We start from the raw sequence: 26,601 nt of genomic DNA, 5'->3' as shown, positions 1-26,601 counted from the left end.
TTTAGTGTACTAGTAGTTTTTATGTTGTTGATTTTTTTATCTCGGGAAAATAAAAAAAGATCAAGTCTTTTTATTATTTGCCCCTAAACCTATTAAAGACGCATCTTTTTACTCCCTAATTTACTTTAGGTTGAAAATTGTATATTTAGTTTTAATTATAAAGAAATAATTTGATTTATTTTACAATTTTTAAAATTATTTTTAAGTATTACACCTCCATCCACCATTAGTAGTTCCGGTTTACCATTTTAATCCGTCCGCCATTAGAAGTTCCGTTCACTTTTACTATAAATTGTAGGTACACATCACTTTCCACTAACTCATTCAACTCGCATTTTATTATAAAATAAAACTAATACTATATAAAAGTGGCCCAAATATTCCAATATCTTTTCTCACTCACTTTTCTTTATAATTCTTAAAACTTGTGTTGAACTCAAACGGGACTCCTATTAGCGAACGGAGGGAGTATATTCTTGAAATTTAAATAATATTCTTTTAAATTAATTCGATATTTTAATTATTATTTTGAGACATTTTTAATAGAATCTAAGCCATATTTCAATTAATTTTGAAATGTATAAATCTTTGTATAAACAAAAGAAGTTTATACTCAATCAATTTATGATATAAATAAAAAATAATTATTTTGATTAAATATTTTAGGGATGTAAAAAGTACGAACCTTATTTTGTAGACATTAAATTTAAAGTTTATTATTATAATATAATATAAAAATAAAATTCATATTCTGTACACAACTATTTTTTTTACATTTCTTAAAATTACATTCCGTTGACCTTTTTATACTTTATTGTATTGTCTGTCTTATTGGTATATTGAATCTAATGTAGCCTTTATGCCAATGACACTCCTCAATTCTCATAGTCAATTCTTACTACTAACATTCCGTTGACCTTTTTATACTTTGTTGTCTTTGTCTTATGAAATGTTTAATTTGGTGTAGCTTTTTTGCCAATGATGTATACTTCTTAATACTCCTATCGTCCTATTATGAGTCGTTTAAATAAATTGGATACACAGAATAAAATACTTTGTGTATATAATGATTGAATTCACTAAGAGTTGACTTAAAATTATTTTAAAGTATCACAAATTTTATATTTCGTGTATCAACATGATCCAAATAATATATTCTCGGCAAAAACTTATTATTCTATATAGGCTATCGTGAACTGTTAATGATATTTAATACAATACCACTTTTTAAGTTCGTGACAAATAGAATAAAAGCCGAGTAGAAGTAACGCTGATTTAGTTGTGCAAAGTAGGAAGAAAAAAATACGTTAGTCGGATATGGTAAATGACTTGTCGTGAAAAATAACACACAAAATGTAAAGTTTGTGATATTTTAATTCAATTTAAAAATTCGTGGAAATATCAGAATTAAGCCAAAGTTTATAGTTTTAAAAGACCAATATCTCACTTTATAGTGGGACGAATTTTTTTCTATTTCCTTTACTTTTCTCTTTTTGTTTACCATTTTTCTCAAAAATGATTCAGTGACAACTCTTTATTTATGTCACTATGATTTGAATTTTTGACCGGTTGAATGGAGGACAAAAATTTTTATAGACTAAATTATGTTTTGTCGTCGATTATTCCTTTTCGACTGAGGTCTAAATTCTCGCCAAAAATTCCGAACACTTTAAATTCTGAAAATTTTAAAAAGCAAATGGCGAAACTGAAAAAGTAAAAATAAATTGGAAAAAAGCAAAAAGAAGTTGAAAAGGGAAGAATCTATCATTACCTGCCAAAACAAACAATTGTGTTCACCAACCACGGCACTAACGCAAGATAGAGAGAAGGCTTGGTGGAAAAATGAGTTGGAAATTGGAATAGTGGTATTGTGAAATATTCAAAAAATATATTTCAAGTATATATGGAAGTCTTTACAAAAATTTGAAAAATAGGTTAATTAGATATTTATGTATGTATATAATGCACTATTCAAGGTAGGATTTCATCATATATGAATCATGTGATAAGAAGAAGGAAAATAAATGCGGGTGAGAATGATTAGCAAAAATTTATTTGTATTTTCGTGTGCATTACATTTGTCTTTATCTAAATCGGGTGTTTTTTAGAAAATATTGATAAATTATTACTATTATCCTTAGCATTTATATGAAATTTCAACCAGATCCTCATGCATTCACCTCTTAATTATTCTTCTTTTTCACACACGCACGCAATGGAATATTTATGATTTATGGCAAATCAACCATTTTTAAATGAACAACAAATATCTTAATATTATTGGTTAAAGTTGGATACAATCATATAAACAAATAATAATGAAAAATGGTAATGGACATTTTTTGATGGGACATGTTTCTTATTCCTTCTATTAATCCAAAATGGTTGAAGCTGAATTAATTTGTGTGTATATTATTGTCTTGCAAAGTATGATAACTAGCCAAATCAGTACTTTCCTTCTCACACATTTTCTCTTAACATTAAGAAAATTCGATGTAAATAGTTCAAAGTGTGTGTGACATTAATTAGACAGCTTGGAAATCATAGAGCAATAACAAATAGGAGTACTAATATAAAACTATTTATTTAAGTAATTACTGTACATGAATAAGATCTGACAACAAGATTGCTAACAAGTTTTTTTATTTATTTTCTTTAATTTTAATTTAATGTGTTTTGATATATAACAAAATTATGTTAGATATACATATGTAGGTGAATCGAATGTAGGATTTCATTCGATATGATAAGATTTAGGAAATTAAATACAGATAAGAGTGATTAGCAATATTTTATCTGTTGTATCATGTGCATGATATTTGTTTCCAAATCGGGTATTTTGTGGAAATATATTGACAAGTTGGATAAGAGGCGTTTAATATTATTATCCTTAACCTTTATAATAATATCTCTGATAAATGGCACAATCCAATCATTACTAATATACTCCAAAACATGTACTTAGGAAATATCTTAATATTGTTGGTTATGATAAAAGTTTATAAAAACAATAATAAAAATAAAATTGTAGTATACATTTTTTTGATGGGATATCCCTTAGTTGGTGTTTCTTATTCCTTCTATTAATCTACAATGGTTGAATTTATTTATCTTTTGGGAGGTAATAACTAATAAGTGGTTGAATTAATTTGTGTGGACAATAAAACAATTCAAGTAATATTAAGAAAACTCGATGTATAGAGGATAGGTCTTTTACAGACGAAAACTTAAAAAAAAATCATTAATTTCATGAATACGAAGATATGATCTGACAAAATTATTATTCAATATGTTTAAATCTATAACAAATACCATTAATTGGTAATGTCACAAGCTCAAACGGGTGAGACGTCTCATTCAATATAGGCAAATGATTAAATAAGGGAATTATGCACTTTCTAATATGTAAATTTTATTTATGGAAAAAATAGATAGGGTGTAATGACTTATTGCAATTTGCAAGCAAGGTGTCTATTAATATTGCAGGTTTTGTGCAAAATATCTTTACCAGAATTCCTCAAGTAAAATTCATGTGAAGAGTGGAGACAACTCTAACCACTTTTACAAGAAATACCAAACAGAAACAATAAATACATTCAAACGAATAAAATATATCCCCATCAATACGTGTCTCAATTTAACTCGGCTCAATTTTTAATAGATGTGAAAGAATGAAGGTATAGGCGAACCCACATGATGTTAACAAGGAGCTTAACCCCTCCAAAATTGAAATTTCCTTTTTTTTTTTATCTATATCCTTTTTTTACGCTTGACATGCTTGCTCACAATTTTTAATTTGAACCTTATATAGCGTTATTCTCCTATTCATCCCTTAGATCATTTATTCTTCTTAATATGAGCCGTTAGATCTCATTCATCAACGGTCCAAATGATCTGCATTATTACACTATAATGGTGCATTATTAGTCGGTGTGCATTATTCAACTGAAAATCTGCATTATTACACTATAATAGTGCATTATTAGTCGGTGTGCATTATTCAACGGAAAATCTGCATTATTAAATGACACGTGGCACTAATCTAACCGTCGGATGACAAAATCGTGGGGCTGAGATCAAGAAGGAAAAAAGAGAAAATATGCAAAAAGGAAATGAATACATCCCTATATATATGTATATATATAGGGGAAATGAATACATCCCTATATATATATATATATATATATATATATATAGGGTTTTGATCTATGCAAAACTATATTTAAATACAGAAACGCAGAACAATATCATACGTAGGACACTTTTATGTCATAGTTAGTTAATTTTTAGGTCATGTTAACAAAACATGACCTAAAATGATCTTAGCATGACATTAAACCCAAATATTATAATATGACCTAAAATTGCTTAATTATGACCTTCCGTGTTTTTGGTTAATTATTGACCATTAGATGATCTAATCCTAGGCCAAGATTTGGGCTGTATTTCTGGATTTAAATGCATTTTTATTTTGATCATCTCCACGTATATATATATAATATAACATATCAAACTATTGGTATTTTGTGCAAATTGCTTGCAAAAACACTTACTCTAACAAATTATATAAAAAAAATTTGTTATAAAAATTTTAAACTCAAAATTAATAGAATATGAGTCACACTTCTACATTAATTCTATAATAAAATATTAATCAAATAAGTTAGTAGAATATAAAGTTCACTCATTAGATATAATAAAAAGTAAAATGGAACATATAATAATAGATGGAATGCAATAAAAAAATGAGACACATGTTACCGGACAGAGGGAGTAAATTTTTTTTGGAACCTCATCTCAATTTTTGATTCTAAATTTTCTTGCAAGAGAAATACTAGTACTAGAGAAGAGAATGCCCTCAAATTTGAAAAAAAAGTGAGAAACAAAGTTATCCAAAATCATAACTATATATAGTATATACTTTGAATTTCTCTCTCATCCCAAACAGCACCTTCCACTCTATAAATTGTCTCACTTCTCATGCTTCCATTATCAAACATCAACAATGGGCTCTTCATCACTTGTTGTTAGGACTTGCTCCTTCCTAATCATGTGTGCTGTAATAACAGCATCTTCTTCATCAGATTCCGGCGCCTTAAGCCGCCGGAATCTTCTTGGAAATGGCATTGGTTCCACCCCTCCAATGGGGTAAAAAACTCACCTTCAATCTACTAATTATGCCATCCATTTTCTTACATGTAAAAACATCTATTTTTTTGTTCATTTTAGATGGAATAGTTGGAATCATTTTAACTGTATGATTGATGAGAAGATCATCAAAGAAACTGGTAATAATGGTTTTTGTCACTCTCATTCATTTTATCTTCTTTCTTGATGACTAAGAAAAATCTATGGTTTTTTGTGTGTCAGCTGATGCCCTTGTCTCAACTGGCCTTGCTAAATTGGGATACAATTATGTCAACATAGGTAAATAATAATAATAATAATAATGCTATTATTTATTTCCCCATTTTTTCTAGTCATTTTTGTGACAATGCAAGATTATGTCACTCACAGATGATTGCTGGGCTGAACTCGAACGTGACAGCAAGGTATTTTCTTTTTATGTTCATTGGAGAAATTGTTAGGAGTGAGCATTTAGTTTTCGGTTAATCAAACTAGACAGAAAGACAATTTTTTGAGCTATGAAAACCCATTTAAACCAAAAACCAAAATAAATCAAAATCCAAAATATACTAGAAGAATTATCCAATATTAATTAATATTGTATCATGACTATTTTCAAGCATAAAGTTAATATACTATTCAAAATTAAAATTTATCTAGATCTATTTTTACTAGGCTTTGTTTTTTATATAAATATATATACCAAATGCCTTTTTTTATTCCTTTTTTTTAATCGAATCGAACTGAAAAACTTAATTTTAGTTAAAGATTAAAACTGAACGGAAGCTATATCAATAAATTCGAACTAAATTTCAATTTGATTGTGGTTGGATATTCGATTTTTAAATATTTTGAACAACCCTTGAAGCTTCTTCTGAATTTCAGGGAAGCATGGTGCCTAAAAATTCAACATTTCCTTCTGGAATTAAGGCCTTATCTGATTATGTCCATAGCAAAGGTCTTAAGCTAGGAATCTACTCAGATGCAGGGTAACAACAACAACAACAACAATTTCTTTCAAATGAATCAAAACACAAGGCTTATACATCCTTTTCTTGGTTTGCAGATACTTGACTTGCAGCAAGAAAATGCCCGGTTCGCTCGGGCACGAGGAGATCGACGCTAAAACCTTTGCCTCATGGGTATATTTTTCTAGCTATGGCTGTTTTTTTGGTTAGTATGGCATTGTCTGTCTTGGATCAAGTCTTCACGGATTTGTTTTTGGGTCACGTTAAAAAAAGTTTCATACTAATTGGAGTTGAAAAACACTGCGTTATATTGTTTCTAATTTTTCTTGTTCGCAGGGAATTGATTATCTCAAGTATGACAACTGCAACAATGGTGGCATTAAACCAACTCTGAGGTGACAAAAGAAAAGAAAATGAAATAAAAGAAAGAATGTATATATGTATAATGTAACACTAAACATTATGGATTAATTGTGTTGTGTTGTGCAGGTATCCAGTGATGACCCGGGCTCTGATGAATACGGGGAGGCCCATCTTCTTGTCGCTATGCGAGTGGGGGGATATGCACCCGGCGCTGTGGGGCTACACCGTGGGGAACAGCTGGCGAACGACTAACGACATTTCGGATAATTGGGACAGCATGGTGTCAAGGGCTGATCAGAATGAGGTTTATGCAGAGTATGCTAGGCCTGGTGGATGGAATGGTTAGTTACTAACAACTTATGTTTTTTCCCACTTGTTTTTTTTCGCACAAATGTTCGAGTTTGAGTTTGAGTTTGAACAGATCCGGACATGCTTGAGGTTGGGAATGGAGGAATGACCAAGAATGAGTACATTGTTCATTTTAGTATTTGGGCTATTTCTAAGGTACAAAACATCTTATAAATCTAAGTTGGATTGAGATTTGAGACTTGTGTTGTTGTATATGTAATTATTGTTGGTATGTTTGTATTGGTTCTAGGCACCATTGCTTATAGGTTGTGATGTGAGAAATATAAGCAAAGATACCATGGAGATTATAGCCAATAAGGAGGTCATTGCACTCAATCAAGGTTACAAATTCTTCCATCTCTCTTCTTTTTCTTTTGGGCAAACTTAGTTGTTAATATTGCGAATTTTGGCTGAATTTCGAATTTTCCCACGAACTTAAATTTTGATTGTGAAAATCATGAATTTTATTGTAGTTTTTAGTGACACCACATGGATATAAATAATAAAAAAAATAAAAGGAAAAGGAAAAGGAAAAAAAGAAAAGGAAAAACGACGCCGTTGGGCCACCTAGATTATCTGATAGGCCATCACATTTTGTTGGTCTCGTCTATTGTAGGAATTCCCAAACTACACCAATTCATGATTTTTATGCCTAAGTTTAAAGTTCGTGAGAAAATCAGAATTCGGTCAAAGTTGGTATTATTAGCGACCATTCGTCCTTTTTATATTCTTGTTGTGACATTTTGTGATGTAATTATGGACAGACAGGCTAGGTGTTCAGGCCAAGAAGGTTAGGATGGAAGGTGATTGGGAGGTAATATATACAAATACAAATACAAATACAAATAAAATATAGATTTGAGTAGAGATAATTCGATTATTTGGTGTTACGAGCAGGTGTGGTCCGGGCCGCTTTCGCACTACAGAATAGCCGTGTTGCTGCTTAACCGAGGCTCCGTGGCTACTACGATCACAGCCCATTGGGACGACATAGGCATCTCCCCGGCTACTTATGTCAAAGCCAGAGACCTTTGGGAGGTATATATCTCTACACTCCAACACCATTCATATATGTTCTTATTGTTATCCACGGCTTCACCCGGGTCGCCCTTAAAACGTTCCGGGTGAGTTTCGATAAATTCGTTTACGAATGAATCATCCGACATGTGCATTTTTGTTTTTGCAGCACAAGACTCTGACTTCAACATTTACAGGAAATTTGACAGCAACTATAGATTCTCATGCTTGCAAGTTGTTTGTATTGAAGCCTATTTATTGAGCTTTCATTTAATTGTAGTATTATTTCTTATGGAGGGGAAATTTAATGCATTATAAAATAGTGTTCTTGTGGTGAGAAATGGTTGATTTATCAATATAATGTTGATTCCTTTTTGGAATTATATTGCATTGGTAATTAGCTAGCTGGCTGAGTTATTTATTTATTTATGTTATACTTTACAAGTACTACTAGTTTTTAGATAAACACTAAAGTCACCGTTTAAAAATGGCAAATTGCCTAAAAACCAATAATTAAAAGCATGCATTTTAGCATTTTTCCCTCAAAATTTTCATACTATCTTTTCATCAAGAAAGTACACACAATATTAAAATTGTAATATAATACAAAATCTACCTAATTAATCATCAAAATGACATAGTTTCATTGTGTTGATATACTCCACATTTTAACTAAATTTAAAAGTGGTGTTAAAGACATGAATTGATATATAATTACTCTAATTTTCAACTATTAAATCCTTCAAATATGAAGCATACTTACTATTTGTTCAGCTTGACACCTCTAACTTTAAACGTCAATTTAACTCAAAATTTACGGAATGATAAATTCACTCGCTAAAATTGTAAAAGGTTAACATTAAAAATATAAGTACTTCATAATTTAATAAAATTTCATCCATCAACTTACATCCAACAAGCCAAGAATTCGAAATCAGAACTTACATGCTTTCTCTCAAAATATAACATTATGAGAAAAAAAAACAAAAAAATTTAGCACAAATTAAAGATAATATAATAACCTGTATTTTCCATAAATCCACAAAAGCCCCAAAATAAATGAATTAGCATTACGATTTCAACGTTGATAAATAATGAAATAATAAAATCTAACCCGAAAAAAATACTCTAGAAATCTACTATATATATATGAACAAAAGTAAATTCATTTTATCTCTCCCAAATCTCTCTCCAAAAACCTAATTTTCAGAAATCAGTAGAAACTTCAATGGAGAGCGTGTTATCTGCTGTGGATCAGCAGAGATTGGTTTCCTCCTTTTTGGAGATCGCAATCGGCCAAACAGCCGACACTGCTCGCCAGTTCCTTCAGGTGCTTCTGATTTCTGCTTTTGATGATTCCGATTTATCACCGCCTTACTCGATCTGCTGATTTCTCTAACCTGCATTGCCGATGTTATCTCCTTAAACTTGTTCCCTATTTCCAGCTAAAGTTGTGTTTGCTAATCCAGAGGAATGTGCCTGCCTTTATGGTTATTCAAGATGTTTGCTTTTCTTCGTATTTTTTGGGTACTAGTAATTGTTTTAGGCGTAAAGCAGCTGAATTTTCTGTCTAATATGCGGAATTGAGGAATAGAGGTAAAGTAATAGTTTAGGCGTTTCTTTGTCAATATTTGGCTAGAGCTGAGGAATGTGCCTTTACTATTATTAAAGTCTCAAGATGTTTGCTTTTCTTGGTTTTTGGGTACTAGTAGTAATTTTAGGCATAAAGAAGCTGAATTTTCTGTCTAATATGCGGAATTCAGGAATTGAGGTAAAGTATCTTTGTCAAGATTTGGCTAGAGCTGACGAATAGGCCTTTATTGTTATTAAAGTCCCAAGATGTTTGCTTTTCTTGGTTTTTTTGGGTACTAGTAGTAATTTTAGGCATAAAAGAAGCTAAATTTTCTGTCTAATCTGTGGGATTGAGGAACTGAGGTAAAGTAATAGTTTAGGCGTTTTCCTTGATAGAAACCAATCTCACAAACTGCAAGTAAGTATCAATGGTTAAATGAAGGATTTGTTAAGGATTATTTTGAAGAGGTGTTATATATGTCTACGTTTAGAATTGCTTGGTGGGTGTCAAAATCATAATGAGTTTCAGGCCTATTTGTTGTCAAGATTTAGCCAGAGCTGAGGAATGCGCCTTTATGGTTATTCTAAGGACCTTTTGTGTTGTAAGTGAAGACATTGCATATGGTTTTAGTATTTTAAAACTGCAATGTATTGTCTGGATTTTTGATTCTCTATATTATTTAGTTGGGTGTTTTGGAACACACTGATTGTCTTGTTGCTAACATATCAGAGATTGATAGTTTTCTCAGAATTTAATGCAAAAGTTCAAATGATGTCATGATCCAGGCTACAAGCTGGAATTTTGAGGAAGCTATTCAACTCTATTTCATTGGCAATGAAGGCAGGGCAGGTCAACCTCCTGCATCTTTTCCACCAATGGGAAATGATTTTCCTCCGCATGATTCGGAGAATGAGTTGGGTCGTTCAGATGACAAAGATGGTGTGCGGGCACCTTTACCTGTGAAAAGAGATGTTCTTTATGACAGTCCGATGCTTTATGGGTATCCCAACCTTTCTCATTGCTCACTTGATAAATTGTGATTTTCACTTTTTTATGATTCATTTATTCTTAGAGCTTTCCTTTTTCTGCTTCTCTGAATTTGATTTTCCTTGCCATTTGTCAAGTGGTCATTTAGCATCATTCATGGTCAGGGTGTTAGTTTGGTACCTTTCGGTAATTTTGATATACATGCATCTGGTGATGTTCTTTAGAAAGGGATTTGTAGTTTAGACATCTACTTTTAAGTTTTAACTACTGGTTTTTTTTGGTGTTTTTTAAGTACTGGCTAAAATTAATGTCTTAGAAAAGTTATCTAAAACTTCTGTAGTTTAGTGGAGTATTTTTTTAAATAACGTTTTGCTTATTCCAGCAGAACACGAACGGGTGATTCATCACAAGGAACTCCTTCTGTAGTTCCATTCCGCAATTTTCAGGAGGAGATGAAGCGACCTGGAGTCTGGGAAGCAGAACAAGGTTCTTCGTCTTCTGTTCCAGATAAAATTCAGGATAATCTTGCCTCCTTATATCGTCCTCCATTTGCTATAATGTACCATGGCCCCTTTGAAAAGGTAAAATGCTCTCTAATATATATAAAAATATTGGGTTTTTATTTGCTTTTGTGGTGGTACCTCTCTGGTTATTAATATCAAACCTGGATGGAAAGTGCCGAATTGATCGTGAGTGATTCAAAGCAGAGTAGGAGACATTAACATGACATATGTTTTATTTGATGTATTGTTAATCCGTTTGTTTCAGGCTAAAGATCATGCAAGAGTTCAGAACAAATGGCTCCTTGTCAACATGCAGTCCACTAAGGAATTTAGCTCCCATATGGTACTTGCTTTACAATTCCCCTCTGCCCCTCTCTCTCAGAACGAATGGCTCTAAAACATTAAATTTTTCATGCTTTGCAGCTTAACCGTGACACTTGGGCAAATGAAGCTGTTGCTCAGACTATCAAGACAAACTTCATTTTCTGGCAGGTTTGTATGTCATGTATAAACTGTCAATTGGTATTACTGGGCCTTACATTTGTTTTAATAGTACTTGATAAGAGACCATGTGAAGCCTTTTGTTCTTTTTTTCTGTATCAAGAGGTTCTTATATTTATGTTTTGATAGTTCCAACTTCCAATCATGTTTCTTTAATATTCTATTTTACATACGGTATGTTTGCTTTTCATAAATCATTAGCAGGTAAAGATGCAGTCATATTCCGAGTGTTGGAATATGAGAGGGAGGAATTTTTTTTTAAGTTCAGTTTAAATGTATTTCTGTTGCACACTGCATAAACAATGCAGAACTGATGTATGGTGGTTTTTATATTTTATGACATTTGGAATTTTGGCTAGTGGTTTCTCAGATTTAATGCATATACATGCTCCTGAGCACTGGGAGTGTTTTTAGCGCTGTATTCCTTAATTTCTATGAGCTAACTGCATACCAAAAGTTATTCTACTAGATGATTCATTTAGTTAAATTTTTTAAGTTCCTGTTATTTAATACGCTTTAGGTATATGACGATACTGAAGAGGGGAGCAAAGTTTGTACTTACTACAAATTAGACTCTATTCCGGTCATTATGGTGATCGATCCCATAACAGGTCAAAAAATGCGTTCTTGGCGTGGAATGATTCAACCACAAAACATGCTGGAGGTATTAGAGTTTTCTATGTATTTTTAACTATTTTTTAATGACTCAAACTAATACTATAATGTAATCTGAGCCTTTTCTATTCATGTTCTAGGATCTGTTACAATTTATGGATGGCAGCCCCTCAGATCTTCATGTCAGTCACTCTCATAAACGATCCAGAGAAAGCTCAAAGTCTCCTATTCCACGTCCTCAACCAACTACAGGTTTTCCAGTTCTGCTACAAATCTCTGCTTGACCCTTGCAAATCACTAATTATTGTTCAAAGGAAATGTGTATATGTATACATCAATGACTCAATATAGGTTGGATAACATCTAGATTTCACTCTTTATGTTTATTTTTCATCTGATTGATCAATTTTGGTGCATTTGTGCAATTCATGTTTTTCTGTATGCAATTTTATAATGAGTGAAGTTATCTTTCTACAAAGTATAATTGAATCAAAGATACAAGTATGAACAGTGGGATGAACTAAATTGGCAACATTGGTAGCTAACATGTGGCTAGTTGTAATTGAACAGTTATTTATATAAAAATCACTTGAAAAACTCTTGGCATACCTCATTACCCCCACTTGACTGTAGAATACAGATTGTATCCATCTGGCTATATTGTACTTGTGTAGTTTCTGACGGTTGCTATAAATGTTTCGACAGCTGCAGATAACAATAATGAGAATGACGAAGACCTGCAGAGAGCGCTGGCTATGTCTATGGATGATCAGAAGGAGATTGATACAAAATCAGATCACCCCAACAAAGTGGATGATGCCACTGCTGAACCGCAAGTTAAGAGGCCAACTTATTTACCTTTGCCTGAAGAGCCCAAAGGTGACAGGAATCTGCTTTGTATGGTTGGAGTACGTCTCCCTGATGGGCGCAGAATCCGGAGGAACTTCCTTCGCACTGATCCAGTTCAGGTACATGCTTAACTATTTCTATTTTAGAATCTTTGTCACTCCCCAACTAATTTTTGCCGTGCACTTAGTGTAGTGTTATGTTTACTGTATCAAATATGGTAGTCATCCAACTAAGACTCTTGTCAGCGAATGACTCGAATTTATGAGAACCATAAGGAAATTATTAATTTATTGAAATTGTGCTCTTTCCTTCTGCAACACACCCGTCACCCTATTACCCAATTTCCTACCCTCGCTATACAATCGCCAACTCCATGCTCTTGATATTTCTGGTTTCAGTTCTTCTGGATTGTATCTGAAATCGTGCATGTGAACATAATAATGTAGCATTTCTGGTTGATCATTTATCACATAATAATCGATGATGTTACACATGTCACATGGTAGAAAAGTTGTTGGTTCACCAACTCTCGAGTCTATTCGCCTTGCTGGGATTTAGCTATGCAGTGCTAATACTGTTTTTGCTTGCAAGTTATCCCTTGTAATTATGTTCATTTGGTACAGCTGCTATGGTCATTCTGCTCCTTGGAGCTGAAGGAAGACAGTAACCGGCCATTTCGCCTGAGCCAAGCTATTCCCGGTGCATCAAAAACATTGGATTTCAATGTCATTTCAACATTTGAGGAATCGGGGCTTGCCAACTCTATGATTTCGGTAACTTGGGAATGAAGACCGGGCAGATGAGATACTGCGTTGAAGAGTTTTTACTTCGGAAGCTCGGATATTTATGTCCCTTTCATTCTGTTGTTTTTGTAAGAAGGGGAGATGGGTAGAATGAAATCAGTCAAAGCTACTGTGATGCATCTCTTGTATATATTGCATGAAGCAAACTACAGTTTTAGACTTTTAGTTCTATACTTTTGCTTCATTTATTAAGTTTGGAGAAGGAGCTCATTATGAATCTGTAAATTTGTTATTTAAAAAGATACTCTTATGCATCACTTTTATTTTAATCAAATGTTGTGTACCAATTCGTTAAATCAGTGAGACAATATGCAGTAATGGCAGAAGTATAATTTAACCAAATGTGATCAAGGGCATGCCTTTAACACCTATGGAGTATTCTTGCATAAATTTGTATGGCAGTTGGTCCCACGCCTCTTTTCCAATATACTGAGTTCTGACAATGGCCAAATAAAAAATATTAAAACAATATTTACTCTTTTAAGTCTCACTCAAAGTGAGTATATAATTTTTTTTGGAATCTCCTAGTCTAAAAATAAAAACATTATTCTCTATTTTATCATCTCTCCAACTTATCGTACTAAACAACATTGTATAATATCTTTGGTAAAAAAGGAATGTTTAGCTTTGAATGACACAAGGAGGGGTATAAACTATCAAATACTACACATATTAACAAAAAGACAAACTATTCATCAAGGAATGTACTAACTTGATTGTAAACATAATTTCATTCAAATACAAAAATATAGGCAAATTAATAGCACAAAAGAACCAACCTATATTCATGATTAGGAAAAGATGGTGGTCACTTTATGGTTTGCTTTAACCATAATTTGAATATCATAAACTCCAACAATAATAACAAGAATTATATTTGTAAGGTTATTTTACCTTGAAAAGTAATACGGGAAGATGCAAAAAAAAAATTCATACAGAACTAGAAACGTTTCTAATCTCAAAAGAAATTTGAAACTAATAGAATCTAACAATCAGCCCAATATATAAAAACAATTCAAAGACCAGATATCTTCACCAACTTCTCGTACAGAATCCGGTCGTCCCGGCCTGTATTGCTCTCCAATAGCGCACTTTGCACCAGCTCCTATTCGTGCAAGATGTTTGTCAGACAATGCCTTCCTGTATTACAGTTCTAATGCAAAGACAATATCCATAAGAAAACAAACCTTGACGTCCCGGTTCGAGAGGAACTTCCCTAAGTTGTGGATTATGACCCTCAGATCTTCGACCTGAAAAGAGAACCAATCGAGTGAGCCAGATTAGTATTGCTCTAACAAATATTATCAGCGTAAGGTTAAAAACCCAAGTCAGTTTTTTACCCTAATGTGTCCAACGCGATTCCGGTCAAAAAACCTGAAAGCCTGCTCCAAGAAAAAAGAGAGAAAAATTGAGAACACCACACGAGAAAGTTAAAAGATTTGTTAAGCAACAATAACTTGCCTGTAGCAGTTCTTTGTCAATAGCACTCTTGGGTACTTTTGCCTCTGATTCCACCTTTGTGGCCTTGTTTTTATCGTTTATATCATGATTGATAGGTGTCTCTGGAGTTTGACCTGCAGTTTCTTGCGTTTTATTCTGTTCATTCCCAGCAGTATCGCCTACAGCTTCACTGTCTATCTTTTCTGCTTTGGGTTCTTTCTGCAAGGACAGAAACAGGTTAGAACTACCACATAATGGACATCTGAAGAAACTCATTAGTATCTTAAGATATTTAATGGCCAAACATAAGAGAGGAGGTCAATGTCCGATGTCCCTGCATGTTTTAAAACTAGTAGACAGCCAATAGGATAACAAGTAATGGTCTTGCCTCCTCGGGAGGAACTTGATTATGGGTTGTATCCTGCATTTCTACATCCTCCTCAGGTTCTTCTTCGGGATCTTCCTCATCACTTTCAGCTTCAATCTTCGGATCAACAACCATTTGGGTAGCAGTCGCCTCTTCCTTAACAACATTGCTGTCTTCTTGGCAAGCATCATCTTTACTCTCAATTTTGGTTGGTTTGATGTCTTCAACATCCTTAACTGTCTTAGCACGCTTAACTGCTGAGCCCTCCTCATTTTCCTTCTTAGAAGCTTCTTGTCTCTCTCTCTTGCCTTGTTTTCTCTTCATCACAAATTTAGCCCGCAACTTCTGAAATAGAGAATAAAAGAGTGCATTTTGTAAGCAGAATAGGAGAAATACAAAACTAGGTCAATCCAGAACTGACATGGTTGCTAGGGAGCTAACTAACCTGAAGGAAAGTCCAAAGACGGCAGCCCATTTCATATTGAAGCATCTCATTAAAGGACTCAGCAAAAAGTGATAGCTGCAACCATTAAGTTCAAAAGCATTGGTTATGTATATACTAAGATTTCAAGAGGACACTTTGAACTAGTAGGTAAGAAGAAAGTGAACATATATCACACAGACAAACAGCTGCAAACAGATCCATGAGTGCTAATTAGAAGACAGGAAAAACAGGAAGTGTTAATAGATCAGACCTCAAAATTTGATTCTTCAAGCTCCTTATTACTGTAATCGAGGAGTGAATCAAGAGAAAGTGACACCGACCGGAGCTGTGAGACAAAAGATATTTGATAAGTTCTTCTAGCAACATGGAAGATCAGGTGAAACTATTCCAAAACCAAAAGTAATATAAGTCAAAATGTAAACTTACTTTTGAATCTTTGTTCCCCTTTGTCTGAAGAATCACCCCTGGGTACCGGGGTAGTTCATCAGTCTTCCTTTTCTCTTTTACCACTTTATTAGCTTTAGATTCCTTTTTCTCGGGATCATCCATTCTCTCTTTGATATCCTTCTGCTCTTGCTTACCATTCGATTTTGTAGCATCGTCACTCTGAGACACTTTCTGATGGACGCTAGTGGCCTCCATTGTAGAACCAGGTAAGTCTTTACTGTCTCCTTTCTCCTCTACCTGCTGCTGTTGCTTCTCAGGAGAAGCAGTTGGTTTTACACTGGGACTGTTATTTTCTTTGGTTACGACCTCATTCTTTTGGTTTTCGTCCGCCTGTCCATCCTCTTCCTCCTTAACCTGTTCAGTCTGAATAATCTTTTTAGCATCATCCTCGGCCACCTTATTTTCAGCATCAGATGCGACAGCTTTTTTCTTAGGAACCCTTTTTATTACTTTTCTCTTTACAATTTTCTTCTTGCCACTCTCTTCAACCACTTTACTAGTTCCTGCTTTTAATTTAACCTTTGCATTGTCCTCAGCTCCCTCAGATTCACCGACAGTCTTCACCTCAGGAGTTGTACATTCATCCTTTTCCGGGGCAGTGCCTGTTGCCTTTTTTACAATTCTTTTCCTTATAAATGTTTTGATAGGAGGATCGGATGATAAGCCATCCTTTTGCCCATCAACATCTGATATAATGCTAGTAGCACCTACATCCTTTTTGTCTGGTACATCATTCTTCTTAGTTGGATCTTCTGTGATTTCTTTTTTGGCAGCAACTTTTTTCTTGACAATCCTTTTTATAATTTTCTTTTTTCCAGTCTTAGCACCCACTGCCTTCTGCTCACTTGTACCTGCCACTGTATCAGTCTTTAAATCTTTCACGTCCTCAGTGCTTCCAACCGCATCCGTATTTTCAACTTGTTTCTCTTTCTCCTTCCCCTCTTGGGAAACCAACTTTTCTTCAGCTTTTGATTTTTGAGTATCTTTAACCTTTGAGCTATCAGCTCCAGCATGTCCAACTTTTGTCGTCCCAGTTTTAACAAGCACAGCTTTCTTTTTATCTTCAAGAAAACAGTTACATAGGATCAGTTCTTTTGAATAGGATGCATAATACAATTTTATTTTGAATAACCCAATGTAAGTGCAAGTGTGAATTTATGTGACCCAAAGATAAAAGATGGATTACCTTTTGCTACATCATCTTTTTGTGCAGATTTCTAACATCAAATAAACAAAGATAAATCAGTAATTATCCAAGATATTGAAAATGGAACAGTCGGAAATTGAGAACACAAACATAGATCTAAAGTGAACACATAACAACATCACCACTGAGTTGACAAATAATCCCTAGGTCCCCTAAAAAATAGTCGACTTTTGTCATTTTGGTCAGTCCCATAAAATTAGTCAGCTTCCATTTTTGGTAACTTTTTCTTTCTAATGTGATCGGGCCCATTCTCCATTGAGAATATTCCAATCACTTTTTCTTTCTATCTCTCTCCTACTTTACCAATTCCGCATCATAACCCATGCTGTTTCCAAATTCTCTACTTATAAGGGACGGAGGGAGTATAAAAACCACTAACTTATGGCAGCGAGACCTATGGTTAGATATTTAAGCACAACATATTTAACATGCAAAAACAGGATACATAAAAAATTTAACAATTTGCGCAATTTAAATAGACTCGTTATCAATAGAGTAAACACTACAGGATCTTAGGAACAAGATCATGATTCGAGGGCATATAAGTATTGCGGAGTAAGCTATACAAAGTTCCGCAGCATTATACAGCAATGTATTCTAAGTGCATTCACTATACAAATTAGCTAGGACCAAAATACTACCAATAATCTAATCATCACAAATATATGTCACCCAAAGAAAAAACTCTGACCTCTTTCTTCAAATTTAGCTGTCGGTCTCTTTCAGCAACAGTTTTTTTGTGGCTAATCCACTGATCACGCCACGACTCTAGGGAAGGAAGACAATCAGAAATATCTGGAACATACAACACAGTCACTTCTCTGTGGCTGAAGAGTCCATCCTTTCCAATTCTGTCATAATGAATCTGCATAAAATGAGCACCTAATGTCATCAACTCATCATCATGGAAGGTGACAAGACAAGCAATTGTTGCAATTTAGTTATGACACCATAATAACTTCATTGAAAAGAAACAACATTTCGCTATTGAAACACAACTGAAATACCAGACATTCTGCACATCTAAAATTTTCTTCTTGAAGTGCTACACTTTTTCTCTCAAAATATGTACGACACCAACTTAAGCTTTTGGACATATTTAGGAGTCATTATTGCCCAATGGTTCCTGGTTGTCTCATACTGCTCAAGTTCTTCAACAATGCAGGGAGAAGTAGTTACAAGTTTATAAAATCCAGGATTGTTCATGTTTCAGTGAATGAAGAAGCTTGGTTTCATAATCAGAAAATAGAAATGTATATTGTCTGTAACATGCAATAACGTAAAACACTACAGATATGTATGTTAATATCTCACAAGGATGTGAGGGATCATTCACAATTACCTGTGAGTATATCACATAAAAAAATTGTCACCATTACTTCTAATAAAATTATAAAAAAACATACATATCATAATACAGTAACAAATAACAGTGATATATTCATGTCAATCATATCTATATATACCAATTTTTTTAATAACACCGTTATGTTTGATCAAGAAAATATCATTGCAACTAATTTTCAACTTTAAGACAATAGTTTATGGTATAAGTATTTATGATTATTTTTTCAACTATCTCATTAGGTGGGAGCACAATCGAACTTTAATAGGTACTCCACCTCTCAACTGCATACCACATAACAACACAAAATCAATGTTATTAAAAAGCGGCCATGGCGCCGCCGTGGCGCCATTGCGTGGCGGGTTTCGGAAAAAACGCCATCGCCACGAGCTGCCACAAAACTTTTTTATGGCGACCGCCATTTGCCGCCATGAGTGAGGCGCCATGGCGGTGCCATGGCAGTTATGGCGTCACTTTTGGTTGGGCTGCCCCAAACCTCAGCCCAATTACCAAATAACACCGGCCCAAATGATTTTTAACCCTTAACCCGGCCCTAACCCGGCCCAAATAATGAAATAAAATGCCAATTAAGTCAAAATCTAGGGTTTTTTTCATAGTATCTCTTTCCCTCTCAAACAATCCCAACCTGCTGCGCCCCCAGTCCCACTGCCCTAGTCACGTCGCCGCCGGTCCGTCTAGAGCAGCCCACTGCCCAGATTTTGAAGGTAACCGAAATTGTACCAGATTTTCTAATTTGCATGCCCTTTTAATTGGAAGATGAAGAAGTTGGGGATGAAGAAGAAGGATCTACTTCGTTGGAGGATGATGATATCGATGAGGATGAGGATAACTATCTTGTGGAGGATGACTATGTTGGGGATGGTGATGATTGAGGATGGTTTTAATTTAGATTTGATATGTATTATGAATTTGTGATGATGACTTTATATTTTGATTGTTGAACTAAGACTTATTATGGTAGGCATATTATATAATTGCTTATGACTTTATGCTTTATTTATTGTTTTAATAGTTGATAACTTGATATATTACAATTTTTTATTATTTTTTATTATTTTCTAATTTTTTGAATTTATATATACATATATTACTAATATTTTATTAATTTATTTATCGACCGCCATATCCCGCCACACTGATACGCCATATCCCTGTGGCGGTTTTTGGGCTCACCGCCGTAAGCCGCCATACGCCATCCATAACATTGCACAAAATATAATTAATCCTTGCATTATGTTAACAGAGTAGCATATGTCCTAATGTATTCACACTAAGAACTAAAACTTCTAGAGAGAGAAATTTACTTAAATAACACTCAGTAACTGAGAAAGAAGAACATGAATAGTTATTGACCTCCAGGAAACGGTTCCAGCGCTGACAGTTGCTCAAATCAAGATTTGCCACATCCTTTGCATACCTAGAAAGGGATATATTTCAGCAGTGGCCAAGAAACACAACACCAATTTCAAAGATTTTACTTGATGAACAAACCTCTGTGCTGTTCGTATTAAAGAGGTGTCATCAACTGAAGGATCCCCTCCATCAGAGGTATCCCATGCCCCACCAATGGCCATCAAAGAACTATTCTTTTTTAGAACAGCAAATCTAAGAATATTGCATAAATGGGGGATGCGGTCGCCTTGGGTCTTTTCAGATGACAGATCTGCCTGAGCATTTTGGCTAAGACCACTCATCAAGAGAATCTGGCAGCACAGATAAGATTGAGAAAAGGATATAAATGAAGCTTTCACCCATGCAATATGCACCACGTTTCCACCAACCATGACAACTTCATAAATTGTACTAAGTAAACCAATATGTAATAAATTGTTAGACATAAAATGGTCAGTTGAATGTTGGTAACCTTTCTGGAATATATTAAGGTTACAGTTGTTACTTGTTATATGTTTGTGCATTTTATAGTTTGCAACCAGAAAGGGCAACTTTACCAAAAGACTTCCAACTTAACTATAGATGTTGAAGGTGAGCATAACTGCATATATAAATGACTTCACACACAATTCAGGGGTACTAAGGTATTCAAAACTGGCTGACAGCACCAGTAAAATCCAACACCATACTCCTTCAGTAACTCAGTTCCACCATGAAAGGGATCTAGAGTTTTATTATGGACAAACTGAATACGGTGAGAAGCCAAGGAAACCCATTTCTTTGCCCAATGCAATCAAGATCGGACCTAGATTAAAATTAAATGTAGATAGAGAGTATTTTTTCCAAAGTACTCCCTCCCTCCTCTAAATATATAGACTTTGGGGACATCACAAATATTAATGTGAAATTGGTAAAGTGAGGGGGGAGAGGGAGAGAGAGAGAGAGAGAGAGAGAGAGAGAGAGTAGTGTTAGTGGCCAGCGGGACCCACATTATTAATAATGTAATGTTTGGTCAAAGGTTTCTAAGAATAGAAGTGAACTAATTTTGGTGGACGGACAAAAATGGCAAAAGGGGACTGTTTTTTGGGGACGGAGGGAGTAACAAACAAGCAGATTCATCAATGTAATAGACAACCCACGCACATAAAAATCTGGACTGAGGAACTAATTGTGCTAAAAATATAGTCGCAGTTCGTGATCAATTCTCACTCAAAGAAACTATCATTGATTGTCAAACATTGCAGTGAATTTAATAAACAACATAAAAGCCAACCTTGGCATTCCAGGTAGTAGTTTGGCCTCCTTCCTTAGCCATGTCAGAAATCAGTGGTGGGGAAAGTAGTTCTCTCTTCTCAACAGGACTCTCATCTTCAACAAAGTCGTGCTCAAAGCTGTGATATTGGGCATGCCAGATGTTTATCTTCATGTTAAGTTAATTAACAGTACAAATAATGCTTCAATCACAACATCATGTAAGAAGGAAAATCCAAATGCCTTAGGGTCAAAACTCAATAGGAAGATGTTGGAAAGGGATTTACCTCACAGGAGTTGAAAATGGGAGCTGCAGATTTTGCTTAGGCCAATGAACAAGTACCTAAAACCAGACAATCAGTCAAATTTAAATTGGAAAAAATAATCCGGGTGAAAATTAGAAGTACCTTGGAGCATTCTGGAGATATATATAGTCGTGGGTATCGTTTGTCCAATGATAGATAATCTCTCTCAGGTTCAACAAAGCTAAATGAAAAAACCTGCAAAAAGCAAGTTACACACCGAGGAACCTTTTTCCAAATTTCTAATACATGAGCCTCTTTTCAATTTATATAAAATGACAAATAATCCCACCATATATATCTTAACAGGATAGATGCAGACAACCTTTCATAATGTGATAGCTGCAGTGGCCAGCAACAATGAAAGCAGTTTTGTTAAAAAAACACATGCATACATGATTTACAGGAAGTCTAGATAATGTCTCAAGATTGAAGGCCTGTAATTTGACCAATGGCTAAGGAAGTCAAAAATTATGAGAAAAGATACCAGAAGGTCAAACCACCTAAGTGAAAACAGGATGTTGAAGACTGAGTTAGCTACAGAAAAAGAATAGTGAAGAAAGGTATCGAGAATATCTATAGTTTGAGGAATAAACTAGGGAAAATGCATCAGAGTAGGCAATCAAAGCCGCGTGGATCTTCGAGCAAAGTTCCAAGAACCAGCAACCAGACAACAATCTACTAGGAGATGCCAATCATATCCCATGTGCTGAGGTCCTTGAAGTAGAATTAACAAGTAAGGTTCTTTAGGCTGTTGTATTGCTTTACCTTGCACGAATATTCTCTCCTCTTTTCTTTAACAGGAGAATGAAGCCTTCAGCATTATAAAATACCAAGTTAGGAGGGCTGCAAGACAGACAAGTTGCTAAACAATAGAATGGTTATATGATGCAATTAACAGGATTGACCTATTCAGCACTTCACGACGTGGGGATTCCCGCCGCTGAGATCTGGCATCCTTTGTAAGAGAAGGACCACGACGGTCCCTGGAGACCCTAGGGGGAGTAGGTTCGCGCCTCAATTCAAGTCCACGTTTGTGTGGCCGGTCTTTCTCCTTGTCCCTCCGCTCCCTTTCTCTTTCACGTTCTCTTTCGCGCTCCCTTTCACGTTCTCTGTCGCGCTCCCTCATACGCTCTCTATCACGTTCCCTGTCACGTTCTCTTTCACGTTCACGTTCTCGTAGTCGTTCCTTCTCTCGTTCTCTATCCTTTTCTCGCTCACGCATAAAATCCCTGTCCTCCCTTATTTCCAGCTCTCGACCATATGTGCCCCTTTCATCATTTCGATCATCAAGTCTGTGGTGAGCTGCGCGTCCCAATGTACCACTGGGATAATCTGATTCAAGTGGTGAGCGATGAAGTCCCTTTCCAGCTCCATAGTCCCTGCCGGGAGGCAAGCTTACACCATAGCCAGGATTTGAAGAGCTTTGGCCATAGATGAGATCATCTGCAATTCCACGAGGAGCTGCACCCAAGATTGAAGCAGTCTGTTGTCCACCATACGGGTTCACCATCGCAAGATCACGTAAATCAGGGTCAATCCTCCCAATATAGGAAATGGGATCTTGGCCAGGATGACGAACAGAGGCCCTTGCTGCAAGATAATCCGCTTGTCTGGCAGAAATTTGATCTCCACTCAGTCTACTAGATATGATACCACTTATTGAAACAGCTCACAGAATGTTGCGTGCAAGTCTACTATGTGAATGATTTTCTCAAATCATATCCATAACCGGAAGAGTACCATACAAGGTTAATTTCAGTTTCTAATAGTGTGATCATGACATGTACAAATTGAAATATGCAGAATAGTAACAGCAATGTTTTTGGCTATTGGCTACTGAAACTAATATGACTGCAATAAGTGAAAAAATTGCTACTAAGTTCAACATACCTAGGTCCTCCTTCAACAGAAGCAGATTGTAGTCCACGAGCCTTTAGCAACTGTTCTTGCCTAAGCATTGTTGCTTGTTCCACATGATCGTACATCTTAGACTGAGAAAACATTAAATGATTCAAAAAAGTCTCTATATCTGTGCAAACAGAAAAATGATATAGATTTGATTTGGGAAAGAGACGAGTATGTATGGCCAAAAAGCATAAATTCCTTTAGTAAGAAAACATGCAAAAAAATTAAGCACATTGCACGACTCTATACCTGATGTTCATTTCCAAAAGAAACAGGATCGACATATCTACTGAGGGTTTCACTAGGCAAATCTGTCCCCAGATATGCACTATGCCGTTCAGCATACGGGCGCCTTTCAATTGATGGATATTCAGATAGGAACTGATCAACTTTCTGACCATAGCCACGGCTTGACGACGGGACATAAGCAGTGCCAAATTTAGGCGAGTCTGGAATGGAAGACCCATAAGTACCTCGGCTTTCTAATGTAGTGCTAACAGATCCTTTGCCCTTTGGAGAAATCTGAAAAGGGGTACAGCCAAATATCAAATAGCGCCTAACAGACTTAGAATTTGTAGCTCTTTAAAGTGTGAATTTATTGAAAAAAGGATAAATTAATTAGTGAACGTCTCTTGACCTAAGAAAGACAATATCTATACAAAAGATTTCGAGAATAGATAGAAAAGTGGCAACACATAAGAAACTGTATAAAAAATGTAAATGTTTGAGGGCTGTATTTTGAATCAGGAATTTGATGGAATATGAATTTCATGATTTTCAGTCTAAATTTCCCCATGCAGGATACCCTTAATAAATTTTCAACTGCCGTTGGTAACATGGTTGTACCAGTTCAATTTAGATACAAATAAAATTAAAAAGAGAACAAAGTCATGAAGTCTGGTGAAGTTGCCCCTTTTCAAACCAAATCGCCTACAATGATTTAAGGTGTTGTGGGATTGTCTGTGATGATCTATTTAAGGCTTGAGTATTTCTGGGAACCAAACAAAACCAACACATGCCATTTTACGCTCCAGCCAAACCTACAACTAATAGGAACCATGCATAGGCAGTCATAGAAATATTAAGAAAGATGAATATGCCAGGCTCCTGTACCTTTGGTCCAAAACTTTTTCTTATACTATCAAGTACTATCAACTACCAAAGAACAAATCAATACCTTATTTTTTCTTCCTTTACTTTTTCATTCGTGTCTTATACTGTTGCTACCAAGGAGTAAAGCCATTGCACTCTAATCATAGAAGACTCATGATTCAGATCTTACCACCACCACTTCATACTTAGTGACTCCACAGCTCATCCAAAATTCAATTCCCACCAACTTGGTACATAACTAGGAAGAAGGCATATCACGTATAACGCTAGCCATGAAATTTCTAGCTTGCAGGGTAAACTGATTTAGAATCTCATTTAAGGATGTATCTAACACAAATAAGAGGACTATCGAATTTATTAACTTAGAGAAAGCTTATCTTGGATTCTTGTTAGTGAATAAGTGAGCATCTGGGACTTTTTTTCACAAAAAAATTGTGATGATCCTTCCAGAATTACCTTATCTGAATATATTACCTATACCCTAGTGGAAGAAGAATGCTGCGATCATCATTATCTATGCATGTTGCCTCAATTGATTGTTGTGTGAAGCCTTATATGCGTGTCATTTCCTTCTACCAAGTGACATTACCCCATAATATATTTTCAGATAAGTTAAACCTCATTTCAACCGATTCACATCACAACAGTTACGACGCACGTATAAATTGAAATTTCAAGATAAACAAACCTGTTGCGCCGCAGAACCATACACTGAATTGTACTGCCCACCATAATGCTGCTGCTGCGGCGACCCTGCAGCGGCCGCGGCAGCCGACGAATGCCCGTGCACATGACCATGAGCCCTAAGCCCGCCAAATTCCGATTCCTGTGGACGCCCTCCTAGAATCGCCGAAGCACCCAGCTGGAAAAAAAAAGAACACGGAAACACGATAAATTAGGGGTGAATTATGCCCTACAATTGCTGTGACCTAATTAATTAAGGCAGATGCCTACGTTCTGAGCGCCATAGGAAGATTGCGATGAATAGGGTTGCTGTTGACCGTAGGGATTGTTCCCTCGAGAGGAATACATGGCAATCGTTAAGGGGAAAAATATTTCAAGCGATTATCGGTATTGCTTGAAATTATAATAAAATCGGCTAATCGTAAGCCAGCGGCGGCCGACGACGGAGGAGTGGCCTGAGCTAAAAAGGAAATGGGTGAAGAATGAGTAAACTGACAGAAGCCCTAGTGTTTTGTAAGCAGCTGCATTTTGTATGTATGTATATATACCATCTGCACGGATCAAACCGAACCGACCCGGCCCGGCGTATGTATATTATTGTATACACATTTTTTGGGGTGAATTTTACCTTTGTTAAAATCTCTCTTCTTCGACTTGTTTTTGGCCTAGATTCTAACTTTTATTTATATACATAAGTTAATGTTGTTATTAAACGTTAATGTTTTATGACTGGTTCCTTTTAGGCACATGTTGTCGGGTCGGAAAACAATGAACAGGATACGAGTGGTGAGTACAACTATGATAGAGGTTGCAACAGTTATATGGTAAAATATGTGACGATAGCGTAGATAAGAGAGACACAATATCAGGACGCGACATAAGCAAGATGATGCACTAAAGTAGAGGCAGTGTTGCGAAACTTGGAAGGTCCATTAGTGGCAAGACTCCATTGCATGACTACTGATGAGCATATGTCTACCGCGTCTGACTAGTCGCAAAACATCGAGTGGTTAGAGACTTTTTAA

General features: G+C 35.3%; 3 protein-coding genes across 4 annotated transcripts; 2 read left to right on the top strand and 1 right to left on the bottom strand.

Annotated features, from left to right (window-relative positions):
• Nucleotides 1-4,988: 4,988 nt before the first annotated feature.
• Nucleotides 4,989-8,206, top strand: LOC121806604 (alpha-galactosidase 1-like). Its single transcript, XM_042206716.1, has 13 exons — nucleotides 4,989-5,148; nucleotides 5,230-5,288; nucleotides 5,371-5,427; nucleotides 5,518-5,552; nucleotides 6,013-6,116; nucleotides 6,194-6,269; nucleotides 6,432-6,490; nucleotides 6,585-6,799; nucleotides 6,880-6,962; nucleotides 7,057-7,147; nucleotides 7,571-7,620; nucleotides 7,704-7,844; nucleotides 7,993-8,206. Exons 1-13 carry the CDS (start codon nucleotides 5,006-5,008, stop codon nucleotides 8,083-8,085), a joined length of 1,206 nt encoding a protein of 401 aa, XP_042062650.1. The 5' UTR covers nucleotides 4,989-5,005; the 3' UTR covers nucleotides 8,086-8,206.
• A 782-nt stretch (nucleotides 8,207-8,988) lies between these two features.
• On the top strand, nucleotides 8,989-13,928 carry LOC121806897 (plant UBX domain-containing protein 7-like). Of its 2 annotated transcripts, none has more exons than XM_042207069.1 (9): nucleotides 8,989-9,153; nucleotides 10,182-10,396; nucleotides 10,769-10,964; nucleotides 11,152-11,229; nucleotides 11,310-11,378; nucleotides 11,908-12,051; nucleotides 12,143-12,254; nucleotides 12,708-12,970; nucleotides 13,475-13,928. In XM_042207069.1, the coding sequence occupies exons 1-9, from the start codon at nucleotides 9,052-9,054 to the stop codon at nucleotides 13,637-13,639; spliced, it is 1,344 nt and encodes a 447-aa protein (XP_042063003.1). In that variant the 5' UTR covers nucleotides 8,989-9,051; the 3' UTR covers nucleotides 13,640-13,928. The 2 variants fall into 2 exon arrangements, with proteins under 2 accessions (XP_042063003.1, XP_042063002.1); XM_042207068.1 differs by having other exon boundaries at nucleotides 10,766-10,964.
• A 585-nt stretch (nucleotides 13,929-14,513) lies between these two features.
• On the bottom strand, nucleotides 14,514-26,083 carry LOC121807648 (protein SHORT ROOT IN SALT MEDIUM 1-like). Its single transcript, XM_042207925.1, has 21 exons — nucleotides 25,847-26,083; nucleotides 25,581-25,754; nucleotides 24,029-24,301; nucleotides 23,765-23,865; nucleotides 22,780-23,484; nucleotides 22,640-22,685; nucleotides 21,977-22,069; nucleotides 21,857-21,912; nucleotides 21,592-21,709; nucleotides 20,418-20,629; nucleotides 20,280-20,343; nucleotides 18,252-18,425; nucleotides 17,540-17,570; nucleotides 16,333-17,414; nucleotides 16,157-16,231; nucleotides 15,907-15,981; nucleotides 15,483-15,806; nucleotides 15,116-15,313; nucleotides 14,995-15,036; nucleotides 14,842-14,904; nucleotides 14,514-14,759 (listed from the first exon to the last, which is right to left on the bottom strand). The coding sequence occupies exons 1-21, from the start codon at nucleotides 25,922-25,924 to the stop codon at nucleotides 14,670-14,672; spliced, it is 4,074 nt and encodes a 1,357-aa protein (XP_042063859.1). The 5' UTR covers nucleotides 25,925-26,083; the 3' UTR covers nucleotides 14,514-14,669.
• Between the last annotated feature and the right edge of the window lie 518 nt (nucleotides 26,084-26,601).

This window comes from Salvia splendens, chromosome 6, assembly GCF_004379255.2.
Source record: "Salvia splendens isolate huo1 chromosome 6, SspV2, whole genome shotgun sequence".
Taxonomy (NCBI): Eukaryota; Viridiplantae; Streptophyta; class Magnoliopsida; order Lamiales; family Lamiaceae; genus Salvia; species Salvia splendens.
This window is presented reverse-complemented; position numbering and strand designations above follow the sequence as displayed.

Coding starts and splice junctions, on each gene's coding strand:
- LOC121806604 (XM_042206716.1), top strand. CDS start 5,006: ATGGGCTCTTCATCACTTGTTGTTAGGACTTGCTCCTTCCTAATCATG. Junction 5,553..6,012: donor AACTCGAACGTGACAGCAAG/GTATTTTCTTTT, acceptor TCTGAATTTCAG/GGAAGCATGGTGCCTAAAAA. Junction 6,963..7,056: donor GTATTTGGGCTATTTCTAAG/GTACAAAACATC, acceptor TATTGGTTCTAG/GCACCATTGCTTATAGGTTG.
- LOC121806897 (XM_042207068.1), top strand. CDS start 9,052: ATGGAGAGCGTGTTATCTGCTGTGGATCAGCAGAGATTGGTTTCCTCC. Junction 10,965..11,151: donor ACCATGGCCCCTTTGAAAAG/GTAAAATGCTCT, acceptor CGTTTGTTTCAG/GCTAAAGATCATGCAAGAGT. Junction 12,971..13,474: donor TTCGCACTGATCCAGTTCAG/GTACATGCTTAA, acceptor CATTTGGTACAG/CTGCTATGGTCATTCTGCTC.
- LOC121807648 (XM_042207925.1), bottom strand. CDS start 25,924: ATGTATTCCTCTCGAGGGAACAATCCCTACGGTCAACAGCAACCCTAT. Junction 23,866..24,028: donor CTTTTGGAAATGAACATCAG/GTATAGAGTCGT, acceptor ATGTTTTCTCAG/TCTAAGATGTACGATCATGT. Junction 17,571..18,251: donor AGCTAAATTTGAAGAAAGAG/GTCAGAGTTTTT, acceptor ATTTGATGTTAG/AAATCTGCACAAAAAGATGA.